Source organism: Harpia harpyja, chromosome 14, assembly GCF_026419915.1.
Source record: "Harpia harpyja isolate bHarHar1 chromosome 14, bHarHar1 primary haplotype, whole genome shotgun sequence".
Classification (NCBI taxonomy): Eukaryota; Metazoa; Chordata; class Aves; order Accipitriformes; family Accipitridae; genus Harpia; species Harpia harpyja.
Window position 1 is genome coordinate 25,226,807 of NC_068953.1, and position 22,550 is coordinate 25,249,356.

At 43.3% G+C, this 22,550-nt stretch overlaps 1 protein-coding gene across 3 annotated transcripts in view; it reads left to right on the top strand.

Annotated features, from left to right (window-relative positions):
• CEMIP (cell migration inducing hyaluronidase 1) overlaps positions 1-22,550 on the top strand; it is a 116,630-nt gene that overhangs the window by 63,072 nt on the left and 31,008 nt on the right. For all 3 annotated transcript variants that reach the window (XM_052806975.1, XM_052806974.1, XM_052806973.1), the window contains exons 5-13: positions 315-551; positions 935-1,114; positions 5,040-5,110; positions 5,851-5,946; positions 6,577-6,698; positions 8,906-9,047; positions 9,860-10,051; positions 20,351-20,526; positions 21,115-21,324. In XM_052806975.1, coding sequence (XP_052662935.1) covers positions 315-551; positions 935-1,114; positions 5,040-5,110; positions 5,851-5,946; positions 6,577-6,698; positions 8,906-9,047; positions 9,860-10,051; positions 20,351-20,526; positions 21,115-21,324 — 1,426 coding nt within the window. The remainder of the gene's footprint in view (positions 1-314; positions 552-934; positions 1,115-5,039; positions 5,111-5,850; positions 5,947-6,576; positions 6,699-8,905; positions 9,048-9,859; positions 10,052-20,350; positions 20,527-21,114; positions 21,325-22,550) is intronic.

Sequence of the window (22,550 nt, forward strand, 5' to 3'; positions counted from 1 at the left end):
ACTTCCTCCAGAATTCAAAAACACAAACGTGTCATTCAGTCTGGGCTTCAAGCTCCCTCTGGCCTGGATAGAATGAATATAACATGTATAATCTGCGTTCCAGATTGCTGCTGGTCTTCAGGGCTTGCTAGTATTATTTCAAATAATTTATTTTTTGTACAGTGTGGGCAGTTGCTGATTCTTAGAGTAGTTGAAAGAAATGCATTGCAAATCATGACACTTCTCTCCTTGGGCCATAGCAGAACAAGGAGAGAGACTCCTTGACTGTCAGATACAAACCCAAAACTGGTTCCTTTCCTCCCTTCCTGCTGCAGAGCGGATGACGGCAGCCAGCTGAATCCCTACTTTGGGCAGAAGTATCTTGGAGTAAGTAAGGGTGGCACTCTTGAGATCCATGGAAAGAAGAAGCTGTCCTGGACTTTCTTAAACAAGACTCTTCATCCTGGTGGCATGGAAGAAGGTGGATATTACTTTGAAAGGAGCTGGGGCCATCGGGGTGTCATTGTCCATGTCATTGACCCAAAGACGGGGGCAGTTGTCCATTCAGATCGGTGAGTGACTTTTCAACTGTCTAGATGTGAGGATCTTTGGGAACAGGTTGGGGACAGCATCTCAGTAAGCTCAGAAACACCCATTTCAGCATCTTGTTCAAATGGGTGTTATTTCATGTATACACAATTTTTTCTAGATCAGTAATCTCCGAAACCAAAGAATAAGTAGCGTTTTTACCTTGCTATGCTGTCAACTAGAGTTTAATCGATTCGGCTTAACAGAAACCCCCAATATACCCTGTTAGACAAGTGCTTTTGCAACAGGATAATATGATTACTGTAAACAATACAAAAGGGTTATTTCTTTACAGCGCTTGCTTTTCAGTACATAAAGCTGCGATGATCACTGAAGTAAATGTTTTTGGGTGTTTTTATCACTTTAGGTTTGATACGTACAGAGCAAAAGAGGAAAGCATACGTCTTGCCCAGTATTTGGGCAGAGTTGCGAATGGCATGATCCTGTCGGTTGCAGTGAACGATGAAGGATCTAGAAACTTGGATGACTCGGCCAGGAAAGCAATGACCAAACTGGGCAGCAAGCATTTCCTCCACCTTGGGTTTAGGTATGTGCCAGTCCTGCCAGTTCTCCCAGCACAGAGGCTTTATTATGCTCCTGAAATGTCCAAATAATTCCACTCTCTCAAAGGCACATGGAAAAAAAAAAAAAGAGGGAAACTTCTCAATGTGAAGTTTTAGCAGTTAATTAGATAGTTTAAGATGCATTCAGTGTCTATATTGGGTATTTTTATTAGCATATTGAGGAATAGCATATGATTCACATTAAAAAAGATGTTTTTCCAAGATACTGTTCCCACAAGTTACTTATTTCACTTTATTTTCAAGCCATCCCCCAGAGATTTAAGAAGCGTATCTACACATACGCAGTGGATTGGTTGGGCTGAACATTAAGGATGGTAGAATAATAGCCGTGTATCCCTGGCTAAATACATATAGATGTACATACAGCATATTTTTCAGCTTGTCCAATACATATTCAGGGACTTGCGTAGCACAGAAATTTAGCAAGGATGGATTTATGCTGTGGACTGTAAATACTTCTGTGGCCAATACGGTGTCTGTGTTGGCACACACACTGTTGAGAATATGTGTTATTTACCCAACTGTAGCCATTATATTTTTTGTGTTTATCTGAATTTATGTAGGCTTTTCTTTTAAGAGGCACTAAGAGGGTCACTGCAGAACATGAAAAAAAATATGCCTTGTAAGAAGAAGTGATTCAATACAGCAGTCTGTGGTAACAGACAAGTGTCAGCAGGGCACGTGCAGATGGAGTAAGATTTGGGGTGGTTGATGAAGAGGTTGTGTCAAATATTGTAGGGACTCCTGTACACCAGGTAATGCATTTCAAAGAATCAACCAAGGCTGCAGAAATAGTCTCCAAAACCAGGCTATCTCCATCAATGCAATGCTTGCTCTCAAATACCCAGAACCCATATTAAAGCCCAGTAGCCTTCTGGGTTTCTTTTCAAAGACTGAAATTAGGGAAACAGAAAAAGATTTTTAACATTATACTTTTCTTTCCAATTGTGCAACAGGAAGAAATTGATGGGTTTCGCATATGTTTATAAAACTAAATTGCACTTGATGTTTTTAGGCTGCTGTGGTGTTTTAATGCTAGTTTCTCACTTCTTTGCTTTAAATGCTTATAATGGAAATACCATAGAAATTAATCCATGGAAGTGTGACTTTCAACATTGCTATTCTTTGCAGTCAAAAAGCTAATCCTTGCCATGATGTTACCTGAAATACCACAATATTTCCTTATATAAATAATAGCGACATTGTGGGTACCATAATGTTGTAGTAGTTGGTAACTGTTGTCTCCCACCAGCATACTGGTATGTGGAAAAATACCTGCACCTTGGTGCATTATCTAAAAGACTGTATTTTTAGGAGTGTTCTCAGCATTTAAGTTCATCAGCTTTCAAAAAAAACATTGTCTGGATGGCAGCTGGGACCAGATTTACAAAGGCAGTTACATGGCAGAGTGGAAGACAGGCAGCTTTGTCAGACGTATCCAAGCTTTTCTCCTTAGGCAAATTGAACTTTCTCTTTAGTGTAACAAGATTTAGACATATCAGTTTATGTTTCAGACACATCTATAACTATGAATAAGGATGTATACACCTGACAGGTGCTTTTCAGAATTTTTTGGAAGATCTTAAAAAAAAAAATGTTCAGGATGAGAAAATTGCACACACACATAAATACGTCAACTTGTATGTCAAAGGAAGGCTCTGACAGAGGAGAGTGGATGGATTTTTCTTTCTAACATGCCCATGTACGTGCTCTCACCACTCACTGCCTGGCACCCAGAATTTGCTGGCTGGTCCTGCTGAATTCTCGTTGTCAGATCTTCTCAACTCCCTGCCGATGGCTGGGGCTGACCCTGGGCATCACTGAGACAATAGCAGTGTAAGCCCCAGGCTTAGGAAATTTCTATTTCACAGTTTGTGAGGTGCCACCTGAGCCAGGCTATTCAGCTGTAGACTGGGTTGTTTTCTGACTGGGGTGGTGGCAGGCGTTATATGGACAAACTCCTGTGTCTCCAGTTGCTCCATGTTCAACCAGATCTTAAAGTTGTGCAACTCCCCCTTGCTGTAGCAGAGCCGATGAGCAATGCTGATTTATCCAAAAATGGTTCTGTGCTCCTGGCATCTCTTCCAGTTGCCTATTTGCTGAGTCCAGCACATTAGGAATGAAAGGAAAATCTTGCATTCCTCCTCTATTGTTGCCCTTTTGAAAAGTGAGTTTACTCTTTAAGTGTGAGCTTTTGTTTGGCTCTGGACTTACTGGTCCCTTCATTTCTTATAGCCCAAACAGATTGCATGTGTCCTTATGTGTCAGGGTTGAATGACTTTAAAACTATTTTTAGTGATAAAAAAACCTGAGAGAAACAAGTATTTTAACATATGAAATGAGGCAAAACCTTGAGCTGCAGAACTAGATAGCTTCTTATTCTTTAGATTACTTTTGAGATTATTTTGGGGCCATCATCTTTTTTGTCATTTGTTTTGAATTTGGTGACCAAAAAAAAAAGAAAATTATCTATCTTGCCTGCTGAGTGATAAAGTATCCTTCCTGTCCCCCTCCTCCTTCTCTCCCTGGATGGAGATCACAGCCCGGCAGTGCCTTTGGCAATTGGCACACAGGCCAGTTTTCCAGCAGGAGCATCTGGCGTGCTGGCAGGCTCCCGAGGCAGTTGTGCTGGCAGCTTCCGCTGAGCCTGTCCTGTGCTGGGGCTGAGGACACGCCACTGGGACTGCCTCCCCTTGAGGACCCGTGCCCGGTGCGTGTGTGGGACCTCGGCACAGCATGGGGTGCACCAGCGCTCACCCAGAACCTGCTCCTGCTGCCCCCAAAGTGCGGGGCTGTGAATCCCAGCAAAGCCCAGCTCACGCCAGTGGTGATTTGTGCACGTTTTAGTGGCTAGCTGTCAATGTTTGTGTATGTTTTCTTCTGAAGTCCCAGAGCGGTTTACGACTTCGCTTAGACCAGCAGATGGTAAATGTAAGGTGACCTGCAAGACTCAAGGGTGAATCTTGATGCAGCTGAAATCACTGGGCATTTATACCTATAAAGGCATGATTTAATCTATGGGACTGCTAAATTCAGGGTAGCGGTGACAGTCTCCCTACCATCCTGAAAGCGTATTTTTTATTCTGTTAGTCATTAAGAGCAGATATGCCTGAACTTCTTCTATTTGGAAGAGAAAACTCCCCCCTGACCCCTACTAATTGGGTTCACCTCCAAGGTTGGGAGGCACTTTAGTCTCTGTCTCCATTGCTTACTCATCCATGTGCTCATTCTCCAGTGCTGCTGATAGCTATTGAACCTACTCAACCAATAACCACCAGGCAGTAATGAACTTACTTCTGACATGGGATCAGATTTGAACAGACAATTCAGACTCATAAACCTTGTTCAATGTTCAAAATAAGGAAACTAGATATGCAGAGACTATCTAGGTATTTTTTATTGTCCTTTGCCAACCAGTCTGTCTGTTAGAGATTTTCATGGGTCATTCCAAAGACAATTGTGATATACAAGGTTTCAGTATGAGCTATATTTATTTAAGCAGAAGTGGTTTCTTTTCATATTTTTAGTGTACTCACGCGCACACACACACACGCGCACACACTCACAAAAGATTTTCAGGCTCCCCAAGGAGCTGCCAGTGTCCCTTGGGTCTGTCACACACAAGACTCTTTAAACACTCATTTAAGAGCAACACACTTGTTATAGGAGTGTATTAAGCAGGGATTTGTCTTCAAACTTCCTTCTCTTTTGATATATTTACTGAAGAAATACGGAGTGTTAAGATACTTTTAGTTTTAACTAAGCTTCTGTCACACTAATCAGACTGGTTTGAATGTTGTGCCCCTAAGAAAAGCAAGAACATCGGGCTATTAAAAATATGCATCTCATACATGATATAACTTAATCATTTCTCATGTCATTTTCCAGGCACCCATGGAGTTTTATTACCATTAAAGGAAATCCCTCCTCTTCTGTTGAAGACCACATTGAATATCAAGGTAATTCATATACAAAATGCTGGCTTGACATTATCTCTGGGAGTTACTGGAATTATGGCTGAGATTAATTTGGTCAACGGTGTTTTCACTTGACACTGCATTACATCGAAGCCGTGAGCAGTTGATGGTTAGACATACTTAATTGAATGCTGTCTGTATATATTGCTTCTTCCCATTAATGCAGCTGAACCAGCTGAGTGGGGTATAACCTAGGTTATCCAAACCCTGAGATAAAAGGTGAGATCCTGCACCAGTGTAAATCTGTGTAACTCCGTTGAGCTCAGACACTGCCTCTCTTAGACACAAAGCTGTGGAACAAACCCAGTTCACACCAGCTGAAAATTTAATCAGTGTATCCTGTATTGGTAGCCTCAAAAACTCTTGCGAAACCATTTTCTTGCAAGCTGAAGACTTTTGAGTCTGTGTCTTTTCATGACATTTTCAAGAGCAGCTAACAACATGGCTTGCTACAACATCAAATAAAAATAGCAATACATTACAAATCATTGGGTTTTTAATTGTCTCTTGATTTTTGAAGATTTTTCCTCCTGATTGTCCAAGCAGTTATAAAAGTGTCTGAAGCCTCATTCCAAGATCACTAAATTTTTCTGGAAGCTGTGCAGGGCTAATTCTGGATAATATAGCCAAAATATGCAAACACACACATGGACCATTACCTTTTCAGTTCTGACTTTTATCGATTGCATTCAGTGATTTTACCAATGTTTGGTTTTTTACAGGTCACAAAGGGTCAGCTGTGGCCAAAGTATTCAAACTATTCAAAGCTGAGAATGGAGAACATTTTAACGTCTCTTCGACTAGCGAGTGGGTTCAAGGTAAGAGGTCTGTGTGCCATTTAACTCAGTGGTAGATAGTTGGCAAATAGGGTGAATCATCCTTTTTATTGCAATACTTTTCCATTTGGGAAGAGTGGACTTGCTAGCTGCTGTTTACTTCACCGCTAACCCAAGTAAAGAACACGCACAGATTCTTTCCCCAGTTGTCTCCAGGACACTCTGAATAACTGGGATCCTTTTTCCTTTACTGCACTGGGTATGAAATTCCATCTCTTATGATCTAAGAGATCACACACAACCTCTTACTTCTTTTGACTGCATAGTCATCATGTCCGTGTTTCAGACAACATACAGTAACTGGTCGTAACTTGACCTGAAGATCAGAAAAGGCAGCTAGGGAGGACACAGATCCAAAATCCATACCTATTAATAATGCTCATACTGCATACTCCAGTTATGTAGCTTTTAATAACTCCGCTCTCCCTTGGCTGGTTAGACTTCACAGCATCATTCAAAGCTGCTGACAGACTGGCAGGAAGAGGCAGGAATCAGATCATCAGTGGAGAAACTTGTGAATGATATCTGAGATCGTATTATGCTTCATGCATTTTTGCTGCATTCATTAAGCTTGACTTTCAAATGAATTTTCTTGTTTGCACTTGTCTCCAGATGTCGAATGGACAGAGTGGTTTGAGAAGCCTGATAAAGCGAGATCTAAGGACGTGGAGAAGCTTTCTGACTTCAAAGCTGCTCATCCTGATAAAATCTGTAGGCAGCCCTTTGACATCCAGGTAGGCTAGCTTATCACACACTTTAGAGGGGCAAGTCCTCTTTGGACTGACACTGAACCCCAAAATAATTGTGCTTGTCAGTAATTTTTGTTTCTAAATAAAAGACACTGATTATTTTACTGCTCTAATACATAGTGAACAAAATCTGAATATCCAGTCTTGTATCATTCTGAGACAAAAGTTTATAGAATTGAGCTCCTTTCAGTAAATTCTGGCTTCTGGCATGAAAAGGAGTACAGGTGGGGTCATGGACAGCACAGAAGCTATCATGAAATAGATGGTTCCCTGCTGGAAGATTAAAAGGAAAAAGTACATGAAAATTTCAAAGTTTTTAAATGGTTGTGGAATGGACCCTACCTAAAAAATTAATCACAGAATGTAATGAGATGGTAAAGCTACCAGCTGTAGTACGTTGCCAAAAATACCGGTGAGCTTCCAGCCATTTCTTGGTGTCAATTGCTTTTCCTCTGTGGAAAGAAATTTGAATTCTGTCTGGGGCTAAACATTATAATTATGCCATCAGGCCAGCATGCTGAGGAGAAATCATATACCTTTTCTGAGACTGCGAAAGCCTCTCTAAGGACAAAAAAAAAGGCAAAACCCAAGATTTTTTTTGCATATGTTCACCATACACTTTATATGTCTACCTGGTAAAACAACTATAGCAGAAGCATTGCCTAGCAAAAGACAATAAAATACTTCATATCTGTGGGAGGCAAACCTAAGGTTCCTGCATACTCTAAACCAGTGGAGTTGTCCTTATTCACAAGAATGCCGCTATTGAAGTAAATGGGAATGCTGACAGTATGAGTGAAAGTTTCCAGGGCTAGATGTTATAAAGAATCTCCTCTTGAACAGAAAGGAAAAAACTGCCCTATAATTTTCTGCCAGGTCTTAGCAAATCCACATTAATTTCTGCTTCCATATATGTATATTAGAAGTGACAACTCAGTTCAAAACAGGGGTCAGATGTTTGTTGATGATACAGCCCCTTCTAGCATGCATATTAAAAGAGAAACAAGAAAGATATTATTCTGTTCAAGAAACGAACCTTTTTTTCTCTTCTGTTAAATGACAGTTACTTTTTTTTCCATGTATATTAAAAGCAAGACAACATTTTTCAGTTTATCCTGCAGATCTTACGGCAAATCCTCAGGTAGTGTAATCTGGTGTTGCTCATTGCTTTCATAAAGTCACACTGATTTATAGCAGCTGGTCTGCTCCGGCTATGCTACATACAAGAAAATTGAAGATATGATGATAATAACAGAAGCGCAGCACAGCCAGAGGCACATTCCTTCAGCTGACAGTGCTAATCCTATACATGGCAGCGGGGTGTATGCATTAATAAGGAAGGTCTGCATGAGTGAGAGAATCGGGATCAGGCCCTTCATTGAAAGATGACTTATCTCCTGGTGCCTTGTTAAAATGCACGTGATATTTGGATTGCCCAATGCAAGGCATCACATTTTTGTGAAAGAGTCAAGAGAATTGCAAGCTACAGAGCCAGACTGTGAAATTTAACGTGACCCTGAGGGGTGACATTGCCCCAGCAGGAACACAGGAGGGGCTACATATCGCACTGCTTCTTGGCATGATACAGCCTTTTTTCTCAAGGCAGCGCTACAGGCTGGTACTTGTATGTGAGAAAAGGCCACCTCTTCTTGTTCCTTTTAGAGCGACAGGTGTTGCAGCAGCTTTGTTTCTGTCTTAGAGAGACTGATCCATGCAAAGAAGAAATAAGACCCCTACCTCTTTCTTCTGCAAAGTTCAGACATAGCCTAGCCACAAGCAATGAAATGAGTGCAGTGAGGAGGCTTGAAACCATGAGTTCATTTGGGTGCAAGCATCTGTGTTCAGTCTTTCATCTGCCCTCAAACCAATGGCAAGAGAAAATCTAGGGCACTGAGGCAGATGTAAGTGAAGCTCAAAATACTCGTCCCCAAAAAAGCACATGGTCTTAATATAGATACAGGAGAAAGGCATGCACCTAGCAATAATCTGTGCAGCTTCGGATAAAATAGCTGTGTTTGAGCACCAGCTGGAGTGCCGGCTGGATAGCATATATAACAATCACAATGTTTTGTTATACAACTGTTGTGCATGACCCAAAACAAAGCAGAAGCCTCTTCTGATGGCATTGATGTTTTGGTGAAATCCCTTCACCTCAAGGTATTACCTGTTTTATATTTCCATTCTCATGCCAGGCAATGACGCTTGATGGAGCTAATTTAACAACTGAGGTTTTCTACAAGAGCGGCCACGATTACAGGTTTCTGTGCCATGGCAAGGACCAGACCGGTGAGGGCTGCCAGAACTACAGAGTACGGTTCCTGTGTGGCAGATCTGGTATGTGCCCCATGTTTGAAAGCCAGACCAGGGAAAAGCAGAAATACTGTCTTCTGATGACTGGCTCTTGTTTGGTGTAAGAACAACTTGAGTAATTTCCCAAGCTAAAACTTAGGCTGGGCTATTGACATGAACGCAGATAAAACGGCTGAAGATTTATCTTGGGAAAAATTCCTGAGCACTAACAGAGGCAACAGGGTGTTGTCTCAAAGGCCCAGCAAGGCTGTGGCAAATACTTGGCAAGGCCCTTCCTGTAAATATCTTGTCTTTTGCTAAAGCATTTTGGGATGAGGTAGGATTAGTCAGACTGTGCGAAGACAACAGGTTTTGAAAGCAATACTTTATTTTGTAGTTATTAATTCCAACACTGCTGCCCCTAACCTGGGCATTAGACAGGTCATTAGGATTCTTCAGCGCTCAGCTGGTGGAAAAAGAAGGGTGGAAGACTGTTGTTTTGCTGGAAAAAACAGTCATGTTAAAGACCACTTGACTGCTGTAAATAACAGAGGCCAGTGCCCACAAGTGCTGCTGCTAAGTGGGTGTGGTGAAAATGAGCCACTAAGATCTACATTTAAATTTAGTCCTGGGGTTAGTGGAAAAACCACCTGCCTGCAACTGAAGGAAAACACTTTCTTCTTTGCTCCCTTTCCAAGCCAAAGCCAGTAAAAAACATGTTTGGAAGAGTTAACTGTTTTTCATTGCATGAGGAAATCATCATTTTTGTGGAGTTCCAGGCAAGAAAAAAAAAAAAAGAGCCAGCATTTTCTGATAAGATTAACTGAATTCTCCACCCTTCCATTCTGGCTTTTCAGTGAAACCAAAGCTTACGGTAACCATTGACACCAATGTGAACAGCACGGTCCTGAATCTGGTGGATGACGCGAGCTCATGGAAACCCGGAGACAGGCTGGTGGTTGCAAGCACTGACTACTCCATGTACCAGGCAGAGGAGTTCCAAGTACTGCCGTGCAGAGCCTGCAGACCCACCCAGGTCAAGGTAGCAGGTAAGGTGCCTCATCTTGTCATGCTGGTGTTGCAGTTCACAAATTCTGTCATTTGCACTAAGGTGACTCCATTAAGAATTGCAAAGAGTTGCAAGACACTTGAATTTGACAGCTAGTTTTTAGATGCTTTTGGAAAACATACACATTTGCTGCTTGAAAGCCATCTAGCTTGATTCTGGTTCCTTTCTGCCTGCCCTTTTCATAGCTGACTCCATTTTTTGTCCCCAAGCACACTAGTGAACGGATGTATTTATTTAAGAGAGACAAATACAGGTCATGTATTTGAAATGTTCAGTTTTAGGTAACTGCATTTGAAAATGTATCCCTTCCTAGAAAGCAGATGAGCACAGCTGATCTGAAGAGTGAGCTAGGGCAGGAGCAGACCGTGAGAGACTGTAAGGCTATGAAGTAATGTGCAGCTGGCTATTTTCCTAAGAAAGTTATATTTAACAAGACCTGTAACCTTACATTTTAGAAATACTGTTTTGTACTGCTGAAGCTACTGTTTCTCATTTACTGTGTCTCTAGACGGCATTGCTTAGAAGTGATGTATTAACCAAACATTTCTGGAGTCCCGTGTCCAGCAAGTTGTCCTGAGCCACAGCCCTGGGGCAGACGGAGTCGGTAGGGTGCTGCCTGAGTTCCTCTGAGCAGGAGGAGCAGGAATCTGGGCAGAGCCACAGCATTTGTCTCTTGAAGCTGACTAGCTCAACTCCAGAACAAATTGCTTTTGATGAAAAGACATTGTAGTCCAATGATTTTAAAGTGGCCTTCCGATACTAAGTCCAATTAAGTAGCATAACCGTGATGAAGCACAGACTATCACCGATATGAGCATAAAAGTGAAATCCAGCGCAGGAGATTTGCATCTCCGCTTGAGTCTGTGAAGTGGTCTTTCCCTTCCAGAACTATGTTTTGGCACACTGATAAGCAGAGCATGGAAATACCACGTGAACAGCCTCTTCTGTGAATAGATGAGGAATTTTTAACTTCTGTAATTTACAAAAGCAGAAGTTATTTTACAATATAAAAGTATGTAATAGCTAAGGCTGCATTTCAAAGGCAGCATCTGCCTGGTGGTAAATCATGCATGTTACATTATCTTTTCCTTACACACTGGCAATTGCTCTAGGCAGAGGTTTTGTCTGCATTTACAGTAAGATCTTTCTGAGAAATCATGAGGGTACTTGGAACATCCAATGCACCAGGGAGTTTTCTCAGTTCTGTGAAATGAACTACTTCACCACTATCTCTGATGCAACATCTTCTGGAAGGTACGAATATACTTCCTTTGGCAACTGCCTCCCCACAGAGCTCTATCCATTCATTGTTGGATGGCCCAAAAGAGAGATGTTCATCAAGCCAAGAAAAACGTTATTCACAGTTTGAATGTATCATAGTCTTATGACTTAAAATGACTAGTACTTTCAAAGAAGACACATTTCCAAGCTGAATATTTTTCTTGAGCAACTTTTGAGCTATTGGAAAAACTCTACCAGACTAGTATGATACAAGTCACATCATGAAGATGATCTTGGAAGATCGTCAGTAAAAATAAAGATGACATAGGAATATTTCTCTTGGGCTTCCCATAATCTAATGGATCTGTGAAATTCATGTAATTACATTTATCTTCTACAACAATGGCAACTAAGTTAGTTTAAGGAAATGAATAAAGGGTTAAAAACAACAAAAAAGTTCATGTGAATTTCAACTAAAGAAGCAATGGAAACACTTGTTAAAGTAATTGTGCGCTTGGTCTCTGATTACTCTTTAGGAGAATTAGGACATTCCTTTTATTACCACAAATGACATGAACACCAGGGCCAAAGTCTGCCCTTACTTATATCCAGGCAACTCCATTGACGTCAATGGGATTTCACTGATTATATAAATCAAGGCAAAATCTAGTCCAGTAATACAAAATCACATCCAACTTTCTTGTAACAAAAGCACATTCACACTAGAAAATAAAATAATCTGCCTGGTTCTAAGTTCAGTCTAAATGAAATAAAACCTGGGCAAGGCTGAGAGTTCCCCCCTGTCTTTAGGAGCCAGGAGGTCTCTGAGCTGCTCTGTGCCTGGCCATGGTGTAACTTCATCCATTGCCCTGTGCCATAACATGCAATTAGCCAGAATAAGGACCGCTAATGAGCCAGGGGGTGGGTGCTCTCCATGCCTCCTCCCCTCCGCGGTGCCTGCAGCTGCCCACAGCCTGCACAGCCCTGCCTGCGCACTCCCTGTCCTGCCAGGCGGACAGCAGTAGCGCGGCGGTGGTTTTCGAGGTATGCTTGTTGCTGGAGGAGGCAAACACCACCGCACTGAGGGCTTGGCTTGCACTGAAACCTCTCTGTGCATGGGCATATACGTGTGAATGCACTGCCCCATGATCAGGCACTGACTTTGATGAAACTTATTTGGATTCAATTAATTACCTGTGAGACTTCTGTTAAATAGGGCTTTGTTTGTCCCAGTGGCTCATCAAACATTGTGTGAAGGAAGAACAGCTGACAGAGAGCAAGCACATAAAAATAGCTGGCAAGTGGTAGGCTGGCCTCTAGCCTTAACAGAGGTGAGCAGCCCCTGCACAGCCTGTGCTTGCATGGCCACATTAGGCTCTTAATTGCATGCAGAAGACGTTCATCATAAATGTCTGCCTGTCTTTTGCTGTGTGAGATATGCAAGATTGCTTTGCTCCTTCCAAGAAAAGACTTCCACACAGATAGATACATTTATATACAGCATCTTAGAGGGATGTCATTTGTAATAAGTGAAATGGCTTAATTTTCCTAACAGGTTTAGTTTAGCAGCTGAGAACTCCAAAAGTCTGCCCTTTGAAAGACAAATGATAAAACCATTCCTACCCGTGATGGTTTATTTCCCTTTTAATCTTTGGGGTTTTTTCCTTTCTTTTTTTTTAAAAAACAAAACCTAAATGTCAGGTCTGAACTACTTAAGAGTCTCTTTGCTTAAAAAATGGCAGAAAACCTCAGTTTTGTGGATAGAAAATTTGGTGTGGCAGTCACTTGGCATACCAAGGTTTAATTATAATTGATGCTGTCATCATTTAATAATATTTTAATACACATGGTTTAGTGTATTGTGCCAAATAAGTCAAAATCATTAGTTAGCTCATGTCCTATTTATATCTGATACTTCCTGCTGAAAACGCATACTTTCTTTACTTGCTAGAAATTGATTGATTAGAGGCTGGTGTTTTCAAAACAGCTTAAGAATGTTAATACTCAATTGCCATCAGGTTTTAGTAGGATTTAGTTGTCTAATGTGGACTTCTGCAAATCTCAGTGTAGAAAGCAAGGAAGGGCACCCAGGTACTGATCTTCTGCACTCCCTTATTGGAGTAATTACACTAATGCCAAAACTGTGGCTCCAATGAGTAAACATGGTTTGCATGACGACCCAGCTCTGCAGGTCCTGCTCCCGGTCAAATGGTTGCTCACTTAAATGGAACTTTTTTCTCCACTTGCCTCTTTTGTTTAACTTTTTTTCACTTGTCATTTTTGTGCCTAGATTATTTTCTCTGTGGGAACGGATTAAAACTGTTTGATCTTCCAACTTCACAAGGTTTGGGGAGGGACAACGGTACAGGGCAGAGGGAGGGAGGAGGAAGGAAGGAAGGAAGGAAGGAAGGGTTGTGTTGTTATGATAGAACTGGATAGTAGGAAAGATCAAGTATTTTGTCTAGTTTCCCTGGGAAACAAGTCTTATCTGCATCTTGGTTGCTCTGTATGAAGTTACTACTAATGCTGATAAGTTTCACCATGGAACAAAAATGATGAAATGCTCTTTTGTGCTCCTATATGCTCTCGATAAAGCATGAAAAAACTATTTGTGCCTGGCATAATTACTCCAATTATCCCACATACTGGTGAATCTATGATTACAAGCACACATATCTTAAATCCTGCTTATTGGGTTGCAAATGCTAGAGATATGGAGTTTACTGTGATCTTGTTCATGCAGAGAACTTCAAATTGAAAATGTAAATACATAGTTGTCTAACAACTTCACAGCCTGTGTCAGCATTCATCTTGTGCTTTAAGGATGGGAGAAGTTACTCCACCGTCAAAATTCAGATACTTTTAGAGATTTAGGGGGCTCTGTTTAGAAGTTGGCATCTTTTTGGCTGGAACTTGCCAGAAGCTCTTTTTTTAAGGCAACCCCAGTGCTCGAGGGCTGGACAGGAAATGTTGTGAAATGGCCCTTTCTAACAGTCTTTCAGAGCTCCTTCTTCTACCTCTGGGCATTGCCTAGAAGCAGAGTTGTCAGAAAAATACTCAAGTTTACACAGCAGTTCAGAATGGTTGGGTTTGGGCCTGATTTAAGTAAGAATTTGATCTGTTTGTCCACCAGACCTGCGTAATCCCCATTCCAGCCGCAAGAACCTACATGTCAGGATAAGGAGAGGAAAAACCTGGAAGGTCAGAGAGAGAAAACCCTAGCATTTACAGAAGTATGTCAGCAGATTGCCAAGTAGGACAACCAGGGGATCAAGGACAACCAGGGGATCAGGCCCAGCCAGCATGGGTTCATGAAAGGCAGGTCCTGCTTGACCAACCTGATCTCCTTCTATGACCAGGTGACCCGCCTAGTGGATGAGGGGAAGGCTGTGGATATTGCCCACCTGGAGTTCAGTAAGGCCTTTGACAATGTGTCTCATGGCATAGTCCTTGAGAAGCTGGTGGTTCATGGCTTAGACAAGTGTACTCTTCGCTGGGTAAAAAACTGGCTGGATGGACGAGCCCAGAGGGTTGTGGTGAATGGAGTTAAATCCAGTTGGCGGCAGGTCACAAGTGGTGTTCCCCAGGGCTCAGTATTGGGGCCAGTTCTCTTTAATATCTTTATTAACGATCTGGACGAGGGGATCGAGTGCACCCTCAGTAAGTTCGCAGATGACACCAAGTTGGGAGGGAGGGTTGATCTGCTCGAGGGTAGGAAGGCTCTACAGAGGGATCTGGACAGGCTGGATCGATGGGCCAAGGCCAATTGTATGAGGTTCAACAAGGCCAAGTGCCGGGTCCTGCACCTGGGTCACAACAACCCCATGCAGCACTACGGGCTTGGGGAAGAGTGGCTGGAAAGCTGCCCGGCAGAAAACGACCTGGGGGTGCTGGTTGACAGCCGGCTGAATATGAGCCAGCAGTGTGCCCAGGTGGCCAAGGCCAACGGCATCCTGGCCTGCATCAGAAACAGTGTGGCCAGCAGGAGCAGGGAAGGGATTGTTCCCCTGTACTCGACACTGGTGAGGCTGCACCTCGAGTACTGTGTTCAGTTTTGGGCCCCTCACCGCGGGAAAGACACTGAGGTGCTGGAGCGTGTCCAGAGAAGGGCAACCAAGTTGGTGAGCGGCCTGGAGCACAAGTCTTATGAGGAGCGGCTGAGGGAACTGGGGCTGTTTAGCCTGGAGAAAAGGAGGTTGAGGGGAGACCTTATCGCTATCTACAACTACCTGAAAGGGGGTTGTAGTGAGGTGGGTGCTGGTCTCTTCTGTCAGGTGTCTGGAGATAGGACGAGAGGAAATGGCCTGAAGCTGCGCCAGGGGAGGTTTAGATTGGATATTAGGAAAAATTTGTTTACTGAAAGGGTTGTCAGGTATTGGAACAGGCTGCCCAGGGAAGTGGTTGAGTCACCATCCCTGGAGGTATTCAAAAAGCGCATAGACAAGGCACTTCAGGACATGGTTTAGTGGGCATGGTTGATGGTTGGACTCGATGATCTTAAAGGTCTTTTCCAACCTAAATGATTCTATGATTCTATAAGTAGCAGCTGCAGAAAGAGGGCATGAGGTGGGACAGGAGTGGGCTTAGGAAAGAGCATGACACTGCCATTTGGATAAAACACTACCAGACCTTGCAGAGACTTCACAGTGTGCAGTTAAAGCCAGCATAAGCAGATGCGCTGCCTTCAGTCCACACCAATCCTCCTCTCCCACCTATCTGCAGCAGTAAGATCCACTCGTTTCAGCCTTGAAACCAAACAGCTACAGAGGCTTTGATCTGACACAGCATTTAAGCATACACGTAATAATATCCACATGAACTTAAGGCTGTTCACACTCCTACAACGGAGGGTTTATTTCTGACCTTTGTGGGGCACCATGCAGGATCTTGAAGGACAAAAGGGATGCAGGGCTATAATAGGATGAGTTACCCAGCAGGAAACTGTCCCAAGAAGGCTTAATTAGCTCCGTACTCCTTATAAAGTTTCATCCTTTCTGCTGTATGTCTTTTTACTGGAAATTTAATTTTCCATGTAAAAGTCATGAATTCGAGGAATATTTATTCATTAAAACATCAGGTTGTACTGCATGACTCAAGAAGCTGGTCAGCTCACCCAAACTGTGCTGCATTGCGTTACAGGCTTGTGGCTTAGGGATGCAATAGCAAACCCCATCAAGATAATTCAGAATAACGAGGATTTGACAGGATGCCTTTGTGAACATTTGTTGGTTATTAAATATAAGCAATAGGGGCATTACCACCAGTGATGACACATGTTTGGCAAAAATGCTAAATCTGGCAGAGGTCTGGGCTGGCATCTACAATGAGTTGCACTGATTTTAAAGATGCCCTGAAGGATTCACTGTCACTGGATTACGTGGGTTGAACAGACAAGTTTGTGTTTAGCATTTCCTTTAAAAACTCTTGTTTAGGAGACATTAAAAGACCATGAGAGAGAAGGTCTTAGCCTTAGAGAGCCCAAAGGAGAACAAAAGACTCTTTAGAGAGAAAAAAAAAATCCAGGAGCATTTTAGCTCCACTTTATCTTCACCAAACCCAGACCTTCAAGTGCCTGTTTCACTTCTGAAAGGGAGATTTAGCAGTTTGTGTCATTTAGAGCCAAGGCATTCAGGAATGCCTGAGTGTACCTGGAAGGGTTTTCAGAGACATCTGCGTAACTCGTCAGAGCTGAGCCCTCTTCCACATCTGTAGCAGCTGAAATAGTTTTAAAAATCCACCCTTCCTAGGTTTGATAAGGCCTGAGACCCAGGTTTTATGGCTAGGTTCAAGTATGGCAGGTTTTCCTGGATCTTTGTACAGTTTGGAGAGACTCTGCTTTGAATTGCTTTGTTGACATAAGCATGCCCTTGATTAGTGGATCATCTATGTTTATTTTAATGCATACTTTCTTTTAATAATTACCTTGTCTGTACCAACAACTGGTGACTTTAATAGTCACTGTCTTGAGTAATAAGCATGGAAATGTGCTCATATTTTGCTGAATCAAGACTTCTACCAGGCAAGCCCACAGATTAAAGAAGTTGCTCCCTGTGAATTTATGTTTTGCTAACTGGAGGCACTGGTATGACAAACACATCAGCAAACCCAGGGTGCTTTTCCTAGTCCATCACACAGGCCTGTTGTGGGGAGACATAATTCGTGTCACTGCAAGGCTTTGTTTGGTTTAGATTATAACATGGCACAAGCCTGGCCTGCTGGCGTGGCAACATCTGTCCATGAGGGATGCAGCAAGACCGAGCCCAAAGGAGGAGATGGTGAATCAGTGACCCCTGGGTTTGTTAGCGGTTGGGCAATCACAGGCATCGGCTTTGATGCTGAAGCAGCAGACACATTCCTCCCATGTTCAAAGCACAGTGTTGCCTTTTTAACTTCAGTGCCGGTTTGCAAACCCCTGGCCTGGGTTTGCCCGTGGTCAGTGCTCAGGGTTTCAGATATCATGGCTGCTCTCTTGGAAGGCTCCGTGTGCTGGCTGTGAGCAGCAGCCTAACTTCAAATTTGTAGCTCTGCAGAGTGAGATGCTCCCGTCCCTGTGTGAACTCCCTGAACTCGCCACGGAGCAGCCTCTTTTGTTTTTTTTTCATGCCCATCACTAAACATGCCCCAGTGGCTCCCTGGAAGTGCCACGTGTCTGTAAATGCATGCTGTGGTCCTCCCAGCCCCATGGGAAGTGCCTGGTGCTGGAGTGCTCGTTCCCAGCAGGCATTTACAGCACCTGAGGGCTCCTGTGCCAGGGTCTGTCTGCCATGAACCGTTTCAGGAGCACGGCCCCATTGCCATGGGGAGCTTGAATTTCTGGCTGCCTTGAGGAGAGGTTAGTTTTTCAAAACTCTGTTAAAGGAGCTATTATTCAAAATCCACTTTTACATTGGAAGGGAATTGCTTTCCATCTCTCCTTTTATCTCCAAACAAGCCAAGTCAGCAAAAGCACAAAGTGAAAAACATGCACCCAGGAAGTTATATTTAGAAACTGGTTAGTCCATATTTAACATTCCTGTCAGTGCTTACCCTATTTTGCATGTCTGGACTGGTGTTAAATTAAATTAAATACATGCAAGCATGACATTTATTATTCTAGAACTCAGCGCATGAATAACAAAACTGCCTATCTAATTTCACTGCCACAAATCCTGGAGATGTGGCTTCAAATAGGATGTTCTTATGATTATCTGAACTTCTTCCTGCATTTCAGTAAATCAAGAAAGGTCAGCTCTGGGGGAAACTGAAAAATAACAGCTTAAAACCAGTTTTATAACGAGAGGCTGTGCTCCTTAATAGACTCACTCAAGGGTCCAGCACAGCATGGAGGACACTCACTGCAGTGGCTTTTTTAATGTATGTGAATAAGGGAAGCGAAGCTGCTTTTTGGACGGGCTGGATCTGGTTTTGGCCACACACCTGATGAGGCTCACTGGCTTCAGGGCAACACCACGGGGAAGCCCACGACTTTCTAGGGAGGCAGTTGCAAAAGTGGGCGAGGTGCCAACCCATTGCCCCTTGCAGCCCCTCATTTCTGGGGCTGAGCATGGAGCTCACAGGAGCCTCATCTTCCCACCACAGCCCTGGCTAAAAGCATCCACCTGTTCTGCCATCACCACTCCTCTAGTTAACAGAGAGTGTTTTTTCACATGATGCCATTATTTTGAAGGGGGAGGTGCCAAGGCAGAGGGCACATGTAGTGGTGTGAACCCCGTCCCGCAACACAGCAGTCTTGGAGCAAGGCAGAGCACTCACCCTTCCCAAATCCCAATATTACCATCAAACTACACTGCTCCCAGCTGCAGGAGAAGAGGGCATGAATAGTGTTTGCTTATCTTTGTTATAAAGTCAAAGCATCATGTTTTGGTTAAAAACAAGACTGTTTCGGTGTTCAAAATCCTCCCCTCAACTTGGCACCTCTGCTTAAGCATGAAGTGTTTTGCAGCGATAGCCAGGCTTCAGGCTTGCCATTTGTTTCTAATTATGGATTTGAACGATTGCATTGAAATGAAATACATGCAAGTGTAGCATTCCTTAAAGTTCAGTGTTTACTTAAAGAGTTTATTACTTATTTTTACTGGAATAATACACAATGTAGTCAGTAAGATGAACCTTTTCCCAACTGCATTCTCTGCAGAAAGCCACGGAAGGAAGGAGGGAGTATGAATATGTTTGAATGAAATTACAGCAAAGAGATGATTTTGCTTTCTAGACATCCGCACTGCCTGGAGTTCACCCCTTGCTGGTCAGGCCAGGGAAAGCTTTCTGTGCTTTTAACCCCTCTGTGGAGCCAGGTGTGAGTGCAGAGGAGGTTATGAGCAACCTGGCTTGGCAAAGGGAGATGTGGCATAGGGTAGATGGAAGATCCCATTGACTCCAACTACACCAGGGCAGAGGAAAGCGTTGAGAGCAAGTTGGAGGCATACAAGCAGATCTAAAATTGAGAGGTTTGGGAGGGCAGGCAGTGGGAGGTTTTGCAGCCCACAGGCTGGATGAGGGGTTGCAATTGTCCCAAGCCATAATTTCCACAAGGCTTTCTGCCCAGTTTTCTCCTTGCTTAGATTAACAGCCATGGCGTTAGCAGGATCAGACTGATGCTCGCCCGTGAGTAGTGCTGTGGAATCTGAGCAGCTCCCAGTGTCTCACTATGGGAAGTGCTGTGCTAACCTTGGGGATTTAGACTTTTCAGTAGCTACATCATCAATTTTCTTTGCATTGGATGTTCATACACGGCTGATTGTAATTCAAAGTAAAAAGATCTTGAATGATTGCAGTCCCTTTTCAAGGTAGGAAATGTGTTTTGTCTAGCAGAATGTTGGTTTAACTCCCTGGCTAAATGAAGCAACTTAAGACCAAAAATCCCACTTCCTCTATTGCAAATATCTCAGCAAGACCTTGGGTGACACCTGTGCTCCAGCCTTCCCTCCTTTGAGGAGTCAGCCAACAGTTTTTGCTGATTCAATTACTCCTTTCATTATCACACCAACCCCACCACAGGAAGCACAAGGGGAAACCAGCAGCATTGGCAGAGTAACCCTGAAACTGGATCTTGTTCCTTTAGGGAAAGCAAGGTACCTCCACATTGGCGAAGTCGTTGATGGTGTCGACATGCGGGCAGAAGTGGGGCTGCTGAGCCGCAACGTTGTGGTGATGGGCGAGATGGAGGGCCGGTGCTATGAGTACAGCAGCAAGTTATGCTCCTTCTTTGATTTCGACACCTTTGGGGGACACATCAAGGTAGGGCTGGAGCCATCTCCTTGCACTTTCCTCCACCCAGCCACACCTTCACATACCAAGGAAGCCAGGATGCAGAAAGGGAAAAACCCCTTGTGTCAGCCGCTGAGCAAACAGCCTCTCCCCACAGTGCAGCAGATCCACTCTGCTGCTGCTGCCTGTCCCTTGGCTTTGAAGTGCACCTCACGCCCCTGCAGACGTTGCTCAGCCAGCTAGGCTAGTGCTCAACCCATCCAAGATACAGTCTCCACATCCCGATCCCAGTTTTCCCCAGATTCTGGTGGTGTTCAGCCCAGGGAGTTTGATTTGATCCCAGCTGACTGAAACTCATGGAAAACATTAAAAATGCAAATGGTTTTCCTTCTAAAATTAAGTCAAATGTAGCCATGGCAGCAGTGGTGGGATCAAAGAGCTACTATGGTCTTCTTAGCCACCCTGACCCTCTTTCCCTCACTCTGCAGCCATGCGCTCCCTTCCACGCAGTAAATCTCTCTAGCAGATACTATACAACATTTCCTATCCCTGTAGTCCCCTCCTTCTTGCCCTCAACAGTCTTTTATATTGCTTGACTGATGTTCTGTTGTTCTCCAGATTGCTCTTAATTTTAAGGCTACTCATATTGAAGGTCTAGAACTGAAATATATGGGCCAGCAGACAATGGGACATTACCCAATTCACTTCCATATGGCTGGAGATGTGGATGAGAAAGGAGGCTACAACCCTCCAACGTACGTGAAGGATGTCTCCATCCACCATACCTTCTCCCGCTGTGTCACAGTCCATGGATCCAATGGCTTACTGGTAAGAAGCCCCAGTGTCTACCTTAGAGATCGAGGCACCAGTCAAAATTTTTCCTCATAGCATGAATACAGCTTAATTATTGCAGGGTGATGTGTTTTATTGTTAGAGGTAGTGTCTTACTCCTCCCCCATCCTGATTATGAGGCTATATATTCCAGGCATATTTCAACCTGCTTTAAAAAGGAGGAGGCCAATGTGGCACTGTAGGCTGCGCGTGACTCAGAGTGGGCTGAGCTTTTGTCTGTGTGCAGCAATGTCTGCAGACCAGCCCATCTCTAATGAGTAGTTGGATCTATCTATAGACAGAGACCTTGCTATTTAAAAAGAATAATCAGAAGGTTTAAGTGTGCTTCATCTTTCCTGTAATAAACATTTGTGTTTGCAATGCCATTCACAACATATTATGCACTCACAGAGCTCTGATTTGTCTGTTACCCCCCCAAAACAAGAAATCAATTAGGATAAATCTATAAAATGACCTATGCTTACCAGACAAGTTACAGCACACCAGAGATGGTAAGAACACATTCAGATTCTCCCCAGACGTAGGGGTGCCTTCTTCTTTGGGTTAAGGATGCAGACAGAAAACAACACTACCTTACTGAGCATCCTGGAGACTGGCACATAACCCCAAAAGGCTTTGCTCACCCTTACCCCATCTCTGATGGCTTCTTCTTGCCCATATTTAGGAAATGTGCAGAAATCTATCCCAAAAGCAGAGGTGCTAAAGGAATGAAATAAACATCAGGTTTGACTAGACAACTTTTCCCCAGGTATCAGCTCAAATACGAAGTCTTAAAATGACAAGATTTCTGTAGGCAAAGGACTCTCGCCCATTCAGTGAGATCGTGGTGTATTCCAAAAGGAAAAAAGTGTATCAGAGCCCCAAAGAGGAGCATTTGTACAGTCAAGAGCCCTGCTACCATATATAACAGAGTTTTAAGAGAAGACATATCATTGGCAGTTGTAAGCTGGATGGTCACTGTGCATTAGGAGTTCATATCTATACCACTGTTTTAAAGTTACCGTACCATCTCATAGCAGGAGCCTGTAAGAATCTGTTTTCCTTGAACTTATTTGGGGAGTAGCATTTGCTTTCAACACCTAGCTAAGACATGATTTTTGCCCTTTACTTGCTGATGAATGCTTCCTCCTTTACTGACTCTAGCACATCAAGGGCTACATCTTACCGTCTTCTTTTTGGCAAGAACTGCAGGCTACAACCTC